The 15976-nt window shown below is 55.4% G+C and overlaps 1 protein-coding gene across 1 annotated transcript in view; it reads left to right on the plus strand.

Moving 5' to 3' along the window:
* Positions 1-13734, plus strand: part of LOC104389331 (myosin-6) — a 13972-nt gene extending 238 nt beyond the window's left edge. The window contains exons 2-38 of the mRNA XM_009998301.1: positions 376-519; positions 936-1092; positions 1249-1276; positions 1363-1471; positions 1562-1654; positions 1752-1815; positions 2056-2154; positions 2277-2380; positions 2780-2918; positions 3019-3287; positions 3832-4002; positions 4111-4420; positions 4517-4590; positions 4710-4797; positions 4874-4991; positions 5083-5206; positions 5371-5507; positions 5595-5721; positions 5825-5953; positions 6044-6286; positions 6471-6647; positions 8357-8502; positions 8585-8675; positions 8832-9221; positions 9311-9437; positions 9520-9638; positions 10260-10456; positions 10877-11060; positions 11139-11304; positions 11385-11509; positions 11584-11892; positions 11972-12175; positions 12381-12506; positions 12605-12880; positions 13277-13372; positions 13489-13623; positions 13714-13734. Coding sequence (XP_009996603.1) covers positions 376-519; positions 936-1092; positions 1249-1276; positions 1363-1471; positions 1562-1654; positions 1752-1815; positions 2056-2154; positions 2277-2380; positions 2780-2918; positions 3019-3287; positions 3832-4002; positions 4111-4420; positions 4517-4590; positions 4710-4797; positions 4874-4991; positions 5083-5206; positions 5371-5507; positions 5595-5721; positions 5825-5953; positions 6044-6286; positions 6471-6647; positions 8357-8502; positions 8585-8675; positions 8832-9221; positions 9311-9437; positions 9520-9638; positions 10260-10456; positions 10877-11060; positions 11139-11304; positions 11385-11509; positions 11584-11892; positions 11972-12175; positions 12381-12506; positions 12605-12880; positions 13277-13372; positions 13489-13623; positions 13714-13734 — 5616 coding nt within the window. The remainder of the gene's footprint in view (positions 1-375; positions 520-935; positions 1093-1248; positions 1277-1362; positions 1472-1561; positions 1655-1751; positions 1816-2055; positions 2155-2276; positions 2381-2779; positions 2919-3018; positions 3288-3831; positions 4003-4110; positions 4421-4516; positions 4591-4709; positions 4798-4873; positions 4992-5082; positions 5207-5370; positions 5508-5594; positions 5722-5824; positions 5954-6043; positions 6287-6470; positions 6648-8356; positions 8503-8584; positions 8676-8831; positions 9222-9310; positions 9438-9519; positions 9639-10259; positions 10457-10876; positions 11061-11138; positions 11305-11384; positions 11510-11583; positions 11893-11971; positions 12176-12380; positions 12507-12604; positions 12881-13276; positions 13373-13488; positions 13624-13713) is intronic.
* The last annotated feature ends 2242 nt before the right edge of the window (positions 13735-15976 follow it).

A 15976-nucleotide genomic window follows, 5' to 3' on the forward strand; every position in this document is an offset into this window, starting at 1 on the left:
GTGTGGATGGTTGATGGGGAGCGGGGGAAGAGTTAATAGGGTTGGGGGCTGGGGGGCAAGGGCTTAATGGGGTGCAAGAAGTGCGGGGTTAATATGGGGTGGGGATGGAAGGGGTCAATGGGGGTTAATGGGGAGGGGGTGTGGATCAAAGGGCTAGGCCACTTCCCAAACCATGGGACCCCTACCCCAACCCATGAGGCACCTGTCAACCTACAGTAGGACGTCTAAACCCACGGGAGACCCTCCAACCCATGACAGACCCTGCCTACCACAGAGCAACCCCCCCAACCCACACGGAGCGCCCCCCCCCTGCGGAGAGCCCCCTCAAGCTATGGGGTGCCCCCCAACCCCCCCTGTGTCCTCATCCACCCCCAGACTGTGACAGTGAAGGAGGCTGACATCCACCAGCAGAACCCCCCCAAGTTTGACAAGATCGAGGACATGGCCATGCTGACCTTCCTCCATGAGCCTGCTGTCCTCTATAACCTGAAGGAGCGCTATGCAGCCTGGATGATCTATGTGAGTCTTTCCACAAGTCCCTGGGGCACCTGGGAACTTGGCAGGGCCTGCCCCACAGCCTGTGGAGGGGATGGAAGCTACTGAGATTTCCCTACGGATCTTGGGGTGCACCTAGAACTGAATGGGCCTTCCAGAGAGTCTATGGGCCACCTAGAATCTGGTGTGTCTTCTCCATGGACTTTGGGACACTTATTACCTGATGTCCCTTTTCCAGAAGCTCATGAGCCATCCAGATCCAAGATGTCCCATTTCTGGACCCCTTGGGTCCTTTGGGCCAACAAGATTCAAGATATCTGATCCTTGAACCCCTTGCGCCACCCAAAAGCAGGATGTCCTCTCTCTAGACCCCTTGAGCTACCCAGACCTGGGATATCCCTCATAGTGGGATGGCTCTGACCCACCTACCCTTTTTCTAGACCTACTCGGGGCTCTTCTGCGTGACGGTCAATCCCTACAAGTGGCTGCCTGTCTATAACGCTGAGGTGGTGGCTGCCTACCGGGGCAAGAAGCGGAGTGAAGCTCCGCCCCACATTTTCTCCATCTCTGACAATGCTTACCAGAATATGCTGACAGGTAGGGACCTCTGACCACGACCCCAAACTGGAAGATCCCACCCCAAAAATTATGTCCTGACCTAGAGCTGGTCCTTACCTGGGGGGATGGAGAACCCCAAGTCCCCAAACACCTCCCCTAACTTCAGCCCACCTGACTCCTCTCTTCTCCTGGCAGACCGAGAGAACCAGTCCATCCTCATCACGTAAGTCCCCCTCACCCATAGCCCTGCCCCAGAGTGGTGAGGTGGGATGGCAAGGCTGCCATGATTTTCTCCACCATCTCACCCAGCGGAGAATCCGGGGCAGGGAAGACAGTCAACACCAAGAGGGTCATCCAATACTTTGCCACCATCGCTGCCATTGGCGACCGCAAGAAGGAGGTGGCCAATAGCAGCAAGGTGTGTCCTCAGGCCATGCCTCCTCGGTGGTGAGCTTCCCCCAATAATGTCCACACCTAACCCCCATCCCCCACTGTCACACCCCACCAGGGCACCCTAGAGGACCAGATCATCCAGGCCAACCCTGCCTTGGAGGCCTTTGGCAATGCAAAGACCCTCCGGAATGACAATTCCTCCCGCTTTGTGAGTGGGGTGTGGTATGGTGTGGGGGGCAGGTACCATGGAGTAGGACCAGCTGGGGGAAGGTGGCCACCTCCACCTGATGCTACTGCTCTCCCAGGGGAAGTTCATCCGGATCCATTTTGGGGCCACTGGGAAGCTGGCATCAGCTGACATTGAAACCTGTAAGTGGGCTGAGGGGTTGAGGAGAGCATGTTGGGTGTCTATCATCCCTTCCTCCCTCTCTCCATGTCTCCATTCCTCCATCATCTCCTTCCACCATCCCTCTGCTCCTGTCTCCATCTCTTGGTGTCTCTATCTCCTCATCCTTCCTTCTTGTAATCCCTCCACATCCTCATCCATCTCTCTGTGTCTCCATCCACCTTCTCATCCCAACCTTCCCCCACCTTCTCTTGCCCTCCTAGACCTCCTGGAGAAGTCCCGTGTCATCTTCCAGCTGAAGGCTGAGAGGAACTACCACATCTTCTACCAGATCCTCTCCAACAAGAAGCCAGAGTTGCTGGGTGAGTCACCCCTTGGCCTTGGGTCTTCTCCCTCCACTTCTCCACTCAGTTGGGGTGATTGAGGACAATTAAGGGCTGAAAATGCTGAGTTTATGTCTCTGTTCTGGGCCACCATGGAGCAGAGATGCTTCTCATCACCAACAACCCCTACGACTACAGCTATGTCTCCCAAGGAGAGGTGACTGTGGCCTCCATCGATGACTCGGAGGAGCTGTTGGCCACTGACGTAAGGGGTGGGGTGGGACAGGTGGACATCCTGTGGCTGAGGAGAAGGGAAAATGGTGGGTGTATCTTGAAGATGGTAGAAGGTGGATGGAGGAGGGGAGGAGGATGGGAAGAGTGGCAGGATGAGAAGGTGGGTGGGGGCATGGGATTATGGACAGAAGGTGGGACGTGAAGAGAGAGATGTGGGTGGAGGTAGGGATGGGTGGGGAGGTCCTCAGGTGGATGGGTGAGTCCATGGATGGCTGGATGGGTCTGTGGGTGGAAGAGTCCTTAGTTGGATGAATAGGCAGGAGATCAGGAAATGCAGAGGGACACATGATGGTCAGCAGATGGTCATGCACTCAGATGAGAAGTGGAGGTGGCAAGGCCCTCTCTAACTTCTGTCCCCTGCTCCCCCCAGAGTGCTTTTGACGTCCTAGGCTTCACCGCCGAGGAGAAGGCTGGTGTCTACAAGCTGACAGGCGCCATCATGCACTTTGGCAACATGAAGTTCAAGCAGAAGCAACGAGAGGAGCAGGCTGAGGCAGATGGCACTGAAGGTGGGTTGGGGTGAGGTGGTGGGACACACAAGTTTTGGGGTTCACCACGCTGGAAGATTGGTGTGACCTGACCCCGTGTCTTCTTTTCTGTGCTCTGCAGATGCTGACAAGTCAGCTTACCTGATGGGGCTGAACTCGGCAGATCTTCTCAAGGGGCTGTGCCACCCCCGGGTGAAGGTGGGCAACGAGTATGTCACCAAGGGGCAGAATGTCCAGCAGGTCTACTACTCCATTGGGGCCTTGGCCAAATCTGTCTATGAGAAGATGTTCAACTGGATGGTGGTGAGGATCAACAACTCGCTGGAGACCAAGCAGCCGCGGCAGTACTTCATTGGTGTGCTGGACATCGCCGGCTTTGAGATCTTTGATGTGAGGCCTCAGGGGGCTGGGGGAGGGTTGGGGTTGGTCCTCTCAGGCATCAGGTTGAGCCATTTGGGGGTTGAGTTGATGTCCTGAAGTTTCATGTTGACCTTGGGTGGAAACTTGGCCTCTTTGGGTTATGCATTTACCCCACTGGGTGTTGAGTTAGCCCTCTTGACCCAACTGGGAGACAGATTGACCCTGTTGATCCCCTTGAACATTATGTTGATTCCCTTGGGTCTCAGGTTGAGATCCAAGCTCACTGGGCATTTTGTTGACCCCACCTGGTGTTGAGCTGACTCTGTTGATCCCATTGGGTGTTGTCTTGACCCAACTGGATGTTCAGTTGACCCTGTTTATCCCATTGGCCATTATGTTGACCTCATTAGGTGTTAAGTTGACTCTATTGACCCCACTGGGTATTGAATTGACCCTGTTCATACACTTGGGCATTATGTTGACCCCACTAGGGGTCAGATTAACTCGGTTGACGCAATTGTGTGTTGTGTTAACCCTATTGACTGCATTGGCCATCCCCTCTCTCACTCCCCAGTTCAACAGCTTTGAGCAGCTCTGCATCAACTTCACTAATGAGAAGCTCCAGCAGTTCTTCAACCATCACATGTTCGTGCTGGAGCAAGAGGAGTACAAGAAGGAGGGGATCGAGTGGGAATTCATTGACTTCGGCATGGACCTCCAGGCCTGCATCGACCTCATTGAAAAGGTACCACCTGCCCCAGTGCCTCTGGTGGACTGAGAGAGGTTCCTTGAAGGTGGCTGGTTGGGTTATGCTTGGTGTTCTCCATGACCAATGAAGTCTTCTCCTCCCCAGCCCATGGGGATTATGTCCATCCTGGAGGAGGAGTGTATGTTCCCTAAGGCCTCAGACATGACCTTCAAGGCCAAACTGTATGACAACCACCTGGGCAAGTCAGCTAACTTTGGGAAGCCGCGTAATGTCAAGGGGAAGACAGAAGCTCACTTCTCTCTCACCCACTATGCCGGTACGGTGGACTACAACATCCTGGGGTGGCTGGAGAAGAACAAAGACCCCCTCAACGAGACAGTGGTGGGCCTCTACCAGAAATCGGCCCTTAAGCTCTTGGCCAGTCTCTTCTCCAACTACGCTGGGGCAGATGCTGGTGGGTGGATCATGGTTGGGTGATGAGTAGATGGAGAAGGCAGTTGCCCACAAAAGCTCCTCCTTTACCACTTCACCCTGCTCCTTTTTTCCCCAGGTGGAGATGGAGGGAAAGGGAAAGGAGCCAAGAAGAAAGGTTCCTCCTTCCAGACTGTCTCAGCCCTTCACCGGGTGAGGGACCTGATCTGGGGTAGAGGGAGAGCAACGCCCTGCACAGAGGATGGCCCACCACCCTCTGGCCCCTTCCCTGCTGGTTCCTTTCTCAGCCTCTTCTCCCTCCTCCTCACCAGGAGAACCTCAACAAGCTGATGGCCAACCTCAAGACCACCCACCCCCACTTTGTCCGCTGCCTCATCCCTAATGAGAGGAAGGAGCCGGGTGAGAAGAGGGTGGCCATGGGGATGGTGGTAGGTGTGGCTTATAGTTAACCCCTCCTCCTCTAACCCACTACCAGGTGTGATGGACAATCCCCTGGTGATGCACCAGCTCCGCTGCAACGGGGTGCTGGAGGGCATCCGCATCTGCCGCAAGGGCTTCCCCAACCGCATACTCTATGGGGACTTCCGCCAGAGGTAGGAGATGTGGACCATGGAGTGTGGAAAGGGGGTGGACAACCCCACCAGGGTTGATTTTGGGGTGTTCTATCTCCTCTTCGGCCACCAGGTACCGCATTCTGAACCCTGCAGCCATCCCCGAGGGACAGTTCATTGACAGCCGCAAGGGCGCTGAGAAGCTCCTGGGGTCCATTGACATTGACCACAACCAGTACAAGTTCGGGCACACCAAGGTGAGATCATGTGGCCTCCCTGTGCTTCCACCATGCACGTGTCCACCTGCCCATCTACAGCCGTATCTGTCCTCCCATCTACCCACCAACTCATCAATCCATCCATCTGTCCACCAGCCCCTCCAAACCAACCCATTTTTTCACCCACCTACTTTCTCCATCAGGTCTTTTTCAAAGCTGGGTTGCTGGGGCTGTTGGAGGAGATGCGGGATGAGCGTCTCTCCCGCATCATCACCCGCATCCAGGCTCAGGCCCGGGGTCAGCTCATGCGCATCGAGTTCAAGAAGATCTTGGAGCGTCGGTGAGAGAGGGAGGACTCCTCCTTGGGGAAGGACCTCTAAGGGGTCACCAGGTCCATGGGGTGGTAGCATCTGTGCCTCCATTGTAGGGATGCGCTCTTGGTGATTCAGTGGAACATCAGGGCCTTCATGGGAGTGAAGAACTGGCCCTGGATGAAGCTCTACTTCAAGATCAAGCCCTTGCTGAAGAGTGCTGAGACAGAGAAGGAGATGCAGGTGGGAGAAGGTGATGGGGCAGGAGTGTTGGGACAACCAATGACAGAGCTCAGATGGGGTTGATGGATGGAGGGGATTGGACATCACTAGTGGTCTGCTGCAGAACATGAAGGAGGAGTTTGGTCGGCTGAAGGAGGCCCTGGAGAAGTCAGAGGCTCGGCGGAAGGAGCTGGAGGAGAAGATGGTCTCCATGCTGCAGGAGAAGAATGACCTTCAGCTACAAGTGCAGGCCGTGAGTGAGGTCACCCTCCCAAAACCATGTCAAGGGATGATCACCACCCCCTTCCAGACCCAACACCCTTCACCCACCTCCCCAACACAGGAGCAGGACAACCTCAATGATGCTGAGGAGCGCTGCGACCAGCTGATCAAGAACAAGATCCAGCTGGAAGCCAAGGTGAAGGAGCTAACAGAACGGCTGGAGGATGAGGAGGAGATGAATGCTGAACTGACAGCCAAGAAGAGGAAGCTGGAGGATGAGTGCTCAGAGCTGAAGAAAGACATAGATGACCTGGAGCTGACCCTGGCCAAAGTGGAGAAGGAGAAACATGCCACTGAGAACAAGGTGAGGACTTGAGTCAATTCAGCCTGGTTGGGTTGTGCTGACACAAGGCTGGTTGGCTTGGACTACATCAAGAAGACCCAAGACCCTTTGGGTTCTCCTGCATTTAAGTTACCTCATTGGCCAAGGTCAGCCTCCCCTAGTTCTACCCTTCCTCTGGCACTAAGCTGGAGTCCTCCTTCCTCAGGTCAAAAACCTTACAGAGGAGATGGCTGGGCTGGATGAGACTATTGCCAAGCTGACAAAGGAGAAGAAGGCCCTGCAAGAAGCTCACCAGCAAGCGCTGGATGACCTGCAGGCAGAGGAGGACAAGGTCAATACCTTGACGAAAGCCAAAGTCAAGCTGGAACAGCAAGCAGATGATGTGAGTGTGGACTCGTCCTACCATGGGCACTGCCAAGGCACCAGGTACCGCATTCTGAACCCTGCAGCCATCCCCGAGGGACAGTTCATTGACAGCCGCAAGGGCGCTGAGAAGCTCCTGGGGTCCATTGACATTGACCACAACCAGTACAAGTTCGGGCACACCAAGGTGAGATCATGTGGCCTCCCTGTGCTTCCACCATGCACGTGTCCACCTGCCCATCTACAGCCGTATCTGTCCTCCCATCTACCCACCAACTCATCAATCCATCCATCTGTCCACCAGCCCCTCCAAACCAACCCATTTTTTCACCCACCTACTTTCTCCATCAGGTCTTTTTCAAAGCTGGGTTGCTGGGGCTGTTGGAGGAGATGCGGGATGAGCGTCTCTCCCGCATCATCACCCGCATCCAGGCTCAGGCCCGGGGTCAGCTCATGCGCATCGAGTTCAAGAAGATCTTGGAGCGTCGGTGAGAGAGGGAGGACTCCTCCTTGGGGAAGGACCTCTAAGGGGTCACCAGGTCCATGGGGTGGTAGCATCTGTGCCTCCATTGTAGGGATGCGCTCTTGGTGATTCAGTGGAACATCAGGGCCTTCATGGGAGTGAAGAACTGGCCCTGGATGAAGCTCTACTTCAAGATCAAGCCCTTGCTGAAGAGTGCTGAGACAGAGAAGGAGATGCAGGTGGGAGAAGGTGATGGGGCAGGAGTGTTGGGACAACCAATGACAGAGCTCAGATGGGGTTGATGGATGGAGGGGATTGGACATCACTAGTGGTCTGCTGCAGAACATGAAGGAGGAGTTTGGTCGGCTGAAGGAGGCCCTGGAGAAGTCAGAGGCTCGGCGGAAGGAGCTGGAGGAGAAGATGGTCTCCATGCTGCAGGAGAAGAATGACCTTCAGCTACAAGTGCAGGCCGTGAGTGAGGTCACCCTCCCAAAACCATGTCAAGGGATGATCACCACCCCCTTCCAGACCCAACACCCTTCACCCACCTCCCCAACACAGGAGCAGGACAACCTCAATGATGCTGAGGAGCGCTGCGACCAGCTGATCAAGAACAAGATCCAGCTGGAAGCCAAGGTGAAGGAGCTAACAGAACGGCTGGAGGATGAGGAGGAGATGAATGCTGAACTGACAGCCAAGAAGAGGAAGCTGGAGGATGAGTGCTCAGAGCTGAAGAAAGACATAGATGACCTGGAGCTGACCCTGGCCAAAGTGGAGAAGGAGAAACATGCCACTGAGAACAAGGTGAGGACTTGAGTCAATTCAGCCTGGTTGGGTTGTGCTGACACAAGGCTGGTTGGCTTGGACTACATCAAGAAGACCCAAGACCCTTTGGGTTCTCCTGCATTTAAGTTACCTCATTGGCTAAGGTCAGCCTCCCCTAGTTCTACCCTTCCTCTGGCACTAAGCTGGAGTCCTCCTTCCTCAGGTCAAAAACCTTACAGAGGAGATGGCTGGGCTGGATGAGACTATTGCCAAGCTGACAAAGGAGAAGAAGGCCCTGCAAGAAGCTCACCAGCAAGCGCTGGATGACCTGCAGGCAGAGGAGGACAAGGTCAATACCTTGACGAAAGCCAAAGTCAAGCTGGAACAGCAAGCAGATGATGTGAGTGTGGACTCGTCCTACCATGGGCACTGCCAAGGAGTTTACTGGGAGATATGGTGAAAACTGGAGGTTTCTCCCCATTTCTGTTTTTTTCATGCAGCTTGAAGGCTCCCTGGAGCAGGAGAAGAAGATCCGGATGGACCTGGAACGGGCCAAGAGGAAGCTGGAAGGTGACTTAAAGCTGACCCAGGAGAACATAATGGATCTGGAGAATGACAAGCAGCAGCTCGAGGAGAAGCTCAAGAAGTGAGTCTGTTGTTCCTGCCTTGGTCCAAGCTGGTCAGGGGGTGCAGGCAGGGACCTCAGCACTCTCCACTTTCCTCTACAGGAAAGAGTTTGAGATCCACCAGCAGAACAGCAAGATTGAGGATGAGCAGGCACTGGCCTTGCAGCTCCAGAAGAAGCTGAAAGAGCTTCAGGTGAGGGATTCATGCTCTGCCTAGTTGGGCTGGGCTGAACAGCCTCCAGCTGCTTGGGTTGGGTTGAAGAGTCTTCAGCTGGTTGGACTGAGCTGAAGATTTCCAGTTGAATTGAGTGGAAAAGTTAAAGACAGACTCTCCATCCCTGGACCACAGGCACGGATTGAGGAGCTGGAAGAGGAGCTGGAGGCGGAGCGGACAGGCAGGGCCAAGGTGGAGAAACTGCGCTCGGACCTGTCGCGGGAGCTGGAAGAGATCAGTGAGCGGCTGGAGGAGGCAGGTGGTGCCACCTCGGTGCAGCTTGAGCTCAACAAGAAACGAGAGGCGGAGTTCCAGAAGATGAGGCGGGACCTGGAGGAGGCCACTCTGCAGCACGAGGCCACAGCTGCTGCCCTGCGCAAGAAGCATGCCGACAGCGTGGCGGAGCTCAGCGAGCAGCTCGACAACCTGCAGCGCGTTAAGCAGAAGCTGGAGAAGGAGAAGAGTGAGCTCAAGCTGGAGCTGGATGACCTGAGCTCCAACATGGAGCAGCTGATCAAGGCCAAGGTTGGAGGAGACCAAGGTGGATGTCTCAACTCCACTGTTGCCACCAGCCTCCAGCTAAATCCCTCTCCTCTGTCCTTTGTTCCTACAAGGTGGGCATGGAGAAGGTCTCCCGCACCCTGGAGGACCAGGCAGCTGAGCACCGGGCAAAGCTGGAGGAGACCCAACGAGTCCTCAACGACACCAGCACCCAGCGGGCCAAGCTCCAGACAGAGAACGGTGGGAGCCCTGACCTGCAGCATCCTCCATCCCACATCTTCACCCCCTGTCCCACCCTGACACACCTTCTCTGCCTCTGCAGGAGAGCTGTCCCGCCAGCTGGAGGAGAAGGAGGCCCTTATCTCTCAACTCACCAGAGGCAAGCAGTCCTACACACAGCAGATGGAGGACCTGAAGAGGCAGCTGGAAGAGGAGATGAAGGTGAAGTTCATGGGGTCTCTCTTTGCTCTCTTCACCTCCATTGTTGGCTGGGGGTCTCCAGGAGGACCACAAGACAAGGTTTCCTCCACCCTCATGGTTGTAGCAACAAAAAGGAATCAAGCTCAGACTGGTTGGGTTGGGTGGTGTCATCTAAGGGTGGTTCCATCTAAGGGTGGCTGATTTGGGTTGTGTTGGTCTAACAGCAGATAGGTTGGGTTGAACAGGTCAGCTGGGAGGTGGTTGGGTTGGTCTACAGCTGGTTGGGTAGAATTGGACCAGATGATTGAGCTAGCCTAAAGATATAGGTATAGATGTGGTGAGGTTGTCTTATGATGGTTTAGAGAAGGTTGGACTGCAAAATGCCAGTGCTTCCTGAGTAGGAGGACATTGAGGTAGCTCAAGGTGATATGGACCTAATGGTCCCACCTTCTCCCAAAGGCCTAAGGTAGGTTGGTGTGATCAAAAGAAGGTCTAACTAAGGTTGGTTTGATATAAAAAAGGTCTAAGGAATGTCTGATTGGGTTGAGGTGATGAAGACCAGCACTGACTCAGTTGGAGAACCTTAAGATGTCTCTCGATGATGCGGACCCAGTGGTCCCACCTTCCCCATACCCCACGCAGGCCAAGAACGCACTGGCCCACGCCCTCCAGTCAGCCCGGCATGACTGTGACCTGCTGCGGGAGCAGTATGAGGAGGAGACGGAGGCCAAGGCCGAGCTTCAGCGCTCGCTCTCCAAGGCCAATTCTGAGGTGGCCCAGTGGAGGACCAAGTATGAGACAGATGCCATCCAGCGCACAGAGGAGCTGGAGGAGGCCAAGTGAGTCACTTCCCACAGAAGGAGACAATGGTGGGAAACACATCCCCAAGGTGGGGACACCAGAAGCTCTTCCAAGCTTTCAGACTATCCCTGAGGGCAGCAGAAAGTCTACATCCTGCCCAAGGGCAACTTAGATGGGGTTTGGGACTGGACAACCTCTTGGACCATCAGGGTGGACCTCTGAAGAGGTTGGAGAAGACCCCTCTGCCACGTGGGCAATCTGATGCGTCAGCTCCTATGGAGCAGGGGAGTGGAGACCCCTCCACTGTAAAAGCATATGGAGCAGGTAGGGGGATGTGGAGATGGTAGAGGAGATACAGAGCAGAGTCTTGGCTGGCCTCTGGGTGGAAAAAGGTTTGAGTTGACCCACTTGGTCCATGGGCCACCATAGCCAGGTCTCTTGTTTGTTCCCTGTGGCAGGAAGAAACTGGCTCAGCGGCTGCAGGAGGCTGAGGAGGCAGTGGAGGCGGTCAATGCCAAGTGCTCCTCCTTGGAGAAGACCAAGCATCGGCTGCAGAATGAGATTGAGGACCTGATGGCAGATGTGGAGAGGTCAAATGCGGCTGCTGCCTCCCTGGACAAGAAACAGAGAAACTTTGACAAGGTAGGAGGATGTGGTAGTGGGATCGTAGGAGAAAGGGACATGTGACATGTGACAGGGTGACAACTGGCTTGGCCCCAGGTCTTGTCTGAGTGGAAGCAGAAGTTCGAGGAGTCACAGACGGAATTGGAGGCATCACAGAAAGAGGCCAGGTCCCTCAGCACTGAGCTCTTCAAGCTGAAGAATGCCTATGAGGAGTCACTTGAGCACCTGGAGACCTTCAAGAGGGAGAACAAGAACCTCCAAGGTGAGACCATAGTGTCCCCCTGCCTACCTTATTGTTCTCCACCACATTCCACATGGCCTAATAGGATCTCGCGTGTGCAGAGGAGATTTCGGACCTCACAGAGCAGCTAGGCGCCGGCCACAAGACCATCCATGAGCTGGAGAAGGTCCGGAAGCAGCTGGATGCTGAGAAGCTGGAGCTTCAAGCTGCACTGGAGGAGGCTGAGGTGAGCCAAGTCATGGCCCTAAATGTCTCCATGGTCTCCTCTGTGGTCCTCAACATCCCCTCTGTCCTCCCCAGGCATCTCTGGAGCATGAGGAGGGGAAGATCTTGAGGGCCCAGCTGGAGTTCAACCAGGTCAAGGCAGACTATGAGCGCAAGCTGGGTGAGAAGGATGAGGAGATGGAGCAGGCCAAGCGCAACCACCTGCGGGTGGTGGACTCGCTGCAGACCTCCCTGGATGCTGAAACCCGGAGTCGCAATGAGGCTCTGAGGCTGAAGAAGAAGATGGAGGGTGACCTCAATGAGATGGAGATCCAGCTCAGCCATGCCAACCGCTCCGCAGCTGAAGCCCAGTCCCATCTGAAGGCAGCCCAAACTCACCTCAAGGTGAGATCCTCTATATTTGAGAAGGTCCTCCAAGCCCTGTGGAGCTGTTGACTGAGGTCCCTCCCATTCGTCTCACCAGGATACCCAGCTGCAGCTGGATGATGTGGTCAGAGCCAATGAAGACCTGAAGGAGAACATTGCAATTGTGGAGCGGAGGAACAACCTCCTGCAGGCAGAGCTGGAGGAGCTGCGGGCAGTGGTGGAGCAGACTGAGAGGGCACGGAAGTTGGCTGAGCAGGAGCTGATCGAAGCCAGTGAGAGGGTCCAGCTCCTCCACTCACAGGTGAGACTTCATACGCATCCAAGAAGAAAGACCACCTCCAGCCAGGGACTCTTTAAGCCCTGGAGGAACTGTGGCTTTCTCCTGGATTGAGTTACCAAGGATCTCCTCCACCTGGAAACCCTTGAAGTCTGTGGAGATGAGGAGGGAGAAAGGATGAGGCAGCAGCCCCACAATCACCTCCTGAGATGTTCTCCTCCATTCTCAGAACACTAGCCTTATCAACCAGAAGAAAAAGATGGAGGGTGACATCTCCCAGCTGCAGACAGAGGTGGAAGAGGCCATTCAGGAGTGTCGGAATGCTGAGGAGAAAGCCAAGAAGGCCATCACTGATGTGAGTGCTGTGGTGGAACATCTTGGACACCTTCTACCACAGGGTGATGGAGAATGTGCCTTGGAGCTCCTTCTCTGATGGCTTCTCCCCTTGGGCAGGCAGCCATGATGGCAGAGGAGCTGAAGAAGGAGCAAGATACCAGTGCCCACCTGGAACGGATGAAGAAGAACATGGAGCAGACCATCAAGGACCTGCAGCTGCGGTTGGACGAGGCAGAGCAGTTGGCCCTCAAGGGAGGGAAGAAGCAGCTGCAGAAGCTGGAGGCCCGGGTGAGGGAGCTGGAGAATGAGCTAGAGGCCGAGCAGAAGCGCAATGCCGAGAATGTCAAGGGCCTCCGCAAGTCTGAGCGGCGCATCAAGGAGCTCAGCTACCAGGTGGGGTTACTGCAGTCTGTTCCCTCTTCATTCAGACCCGTGCTGTGGTGGGCAGAGGGATAAGGATGACCCAGAACATCACTCGCTGCCCCTATAGCCATAAGTCTAGAACTTGGTTGACCATGGTGGCCACTGAGACACAAATCACCCAGAACTTTAGTTGTTGCTTCCATACCCACAGAGGCATAGAACACAAGAGACCTAGGTTTCACCCATGACCTAGAAGGCAATTGACCAAATGGCCACAGGGTCATGGAGAAGCTAGACCACAGATCAGCCTCCACCAATCCTTGCCCAGAGGGTCTCTAGGCAAGGGAACTACGGCAGAGCAAAAGCCCAGGAGAGCTGGTTGTGCCCTGAGGCCAGTCTCCAGTCCTATCTCTCTCCTCTCTGCAGACAGAAGAGGACAAGAAGAACCTGTTACGGCTGCAGGACCTGGTGGACAAACTGCAGATGAAAGTCAAGGCCTACAAGCGGCAGGCGGAGGAGGCGGTTTGTGCCTGGGGCGAGGGTGGAATTGGAGGGATGGTGGGATGGATGGGAGAGGACTGTTGGTTGAATGGATAGGTGCAGCCTCCCTGACCCCTCTGACCCCCCTACCCTCCCAGGAGGAGCAGGCCAACACCAACCTGGCCAAGTTCCGCAAGGCTCAGCACGAGCTGGAGGAGGCAGAGGAACGTGCTGACATAGCCGAATCCCAGGTCAACAAGCTGCGGGCCAAGAGCCGTGACATGGGACCCAAGGTGGGACTTTCCCCCCCCACGCCACAGCTGCTCCACAGCTGCTCCACAACCCACAACTCCACAACAATCTTCTCTCCCCCCTCAATCCAGAAGCTGCATGATGAGGAGTGACACCACCACCACCACGAGCAATTCACCACCATGAATGACTCCACCACCACCTGCCCCCGTCCAAGATGTGGCCTTGGTGATGTAGAAGTAGTTCACTAGCGACGACCGAAAGATCCCTGGCATCCAGGAGTGGGGAAGGGGTTGGGGGAGGGACACAATGTCTCCTTGCCCACCCCACCCCACAAAAACATGACCATGGAGAAGCATCAGTGGTGGAAGAGGTTTAAATGGTGGCTGAAACGCGGTATCTGGGGGGGGTTATGACATGGTTATGGAGCAGAGCTATGGGGTGAGGCACCAGAGGATTATGGGAAAAGAATTGACGAGGTGTCCAATTAGGTTGCATCCATGTCGGGGTCTGGAAGAGAAATACAAAGCAGTTGCAGAATATAGTGGACAAGGGCACCCAGGTATCTGGGGCCTGCCCCATCCTCCCTCCAAGGAGACCCAGGTGTCTGGGGTCTGCCCCTCCCCCACATCTACCTTGTCCCACTGTTGGGGCCACTTTTGTGTGGTAGGTCACAAAGACAAAGACAAAGGCGAAGAGGAAGGTGAGGATGAGACTAAAAGTCTGGAGAGGAAAAAAGGGTTTGGGCTTCGGGTGGGGCATGGGATGGGAGTGGGGTTTGTAGTTGGGGATACTCACAAAGGTGGTGGCAGCCAAAGCATCCCGGGAGGAGGCCAAGGCCACCAGGGCAACCACTAGAAAGATGATAGTCCCACTGACAGCCCGAAGGAGGTCCTGGGGGACACACATGAAAGGACACAATGAGGACATGGAGGGAACATCATAAGGACACCATGAGGACAATGCAGGAGGACATGGGGGGGATATGGGGGAAATGGGAAGGGACACCCAGAGGATGACACCATGGGGACATATACTAGAAGGTGCCAAGATAGACATGGAGGGGATCATATAGAATGGTTTAGGTTGGAAGGCACCTTTAAGATCATCTAGTTCCAACCCCCCTGCATGAGCAGGAACATCTCCCTCTAGACTAGCTTGCTCCAAGCCCCATCCAACCTGACCTTGAACTCTTCCAGTGAGGGGGCATCCAAAACCTCCCTGGGCAACCTGTTTCAGCATCTCACCACCCTCACACTAAAGAATTTCTTCCTAATGTCTAACCTAAATCTTCCCTCTTCCAGTTTAAAACCATTACTCCTCATCCTATCACTGGTAAAAAGTAAAAAGTCCCCTGGTAAAAAGTCCCTCCCTAGCTTTCCTGGAGCCCCTTCAGCCACTGGAAGGTTCTCCAAGGTCTCCCAAGAGCCTTCTCTTCTCCAGGTTGAATAGCCCCAACTCTCCCAGCCTGTCTCCAGAGCAGAGCTGCTCCAGCCTTCCTGTCATCTCTGTGGTCTCCTCTGGAGTCATTCCATGAGCTCCATGTCCTTCTAATGCTGGGGGCTCCAGAATTGGACCCAGTCCTCAAGGTGGGGTCTCAGGAGTGCAGAGGGGCCAGATCCCCTCCCTTAACCTGCTGGCCACTCTTACGATGCAGCCCAGGACATGGTTGGTTTCTGGGCTGCAATTGCACATTGCTGGCTCATGTTGAGCTTCTCACTGAGCAGCACCCCCAGGTCCTTCTCCTCACGGCTGTTCTCAATCCGTTCTCCAATCAATCTGTATTTGTGCTTGGGGTTGCCGCAGCCCAGGTGCAGAAATGCTATGGGGTGACCCCATGGCGGGGGACACCATGGGGACATGGAGGGGACACTGTGAGGAAAGTGCGAGGCAGAGGTAGGGCCGCAAAGGGCTGTAGGGTGGCCATGGGGCCACATACCAGGCAGGGCCCATAGCCGTGGGGCAGGCGGGGGTGGTCCCGCAGCAGCTGCCCCCCCAGGGCAGCTGCCCCCCCCAGGGTCTGCAACAGGGCCGGGGCCAGCGTGGGGGGCGCGGGGGGCGCCAGCAGCCCCACAGTTGCCGCACAGAGCACCTGGGGGGAGACAGACACACATGAGGGACAGGGTGCAGTAGCCCCACAACAGCTCCATTGGGGGGCAATAGAGCCCAATAGAGCACCCATCAGAGCACCATAGTCCCCTCACAGAGACCCCCAGCACCCCTCAGGGTCACAGTGTCCCATAGCCCCCATAGAGCCGTATAGCACTGCCCAGAACCCTATAGCACCCACAACACCCTTAATAGCACACCAGAGATGCCCATAGCCCACTCACAGTCCCACAGCGCCCCACAGAACCCCAGCAGTTCCCTCATAGCCCCCCCCCACACCCTCCA

Source organism: Chaetura pelagica, unplaced genomic scaffold (assembly GCF_000747805.2).
Source record: "Chaetura pelagica isolate M959 unplaced genomic scaffold, ChaPel_1.0 scaffold395, whole genome shotgun sequence".
Classification (NCBI taxonomy): domain Eukaryota; kingdom Metazoa; phylum Chordata; class Aves; order Apodiformes; family Apodidae; genus Chaetura; species Chaetura pelagica.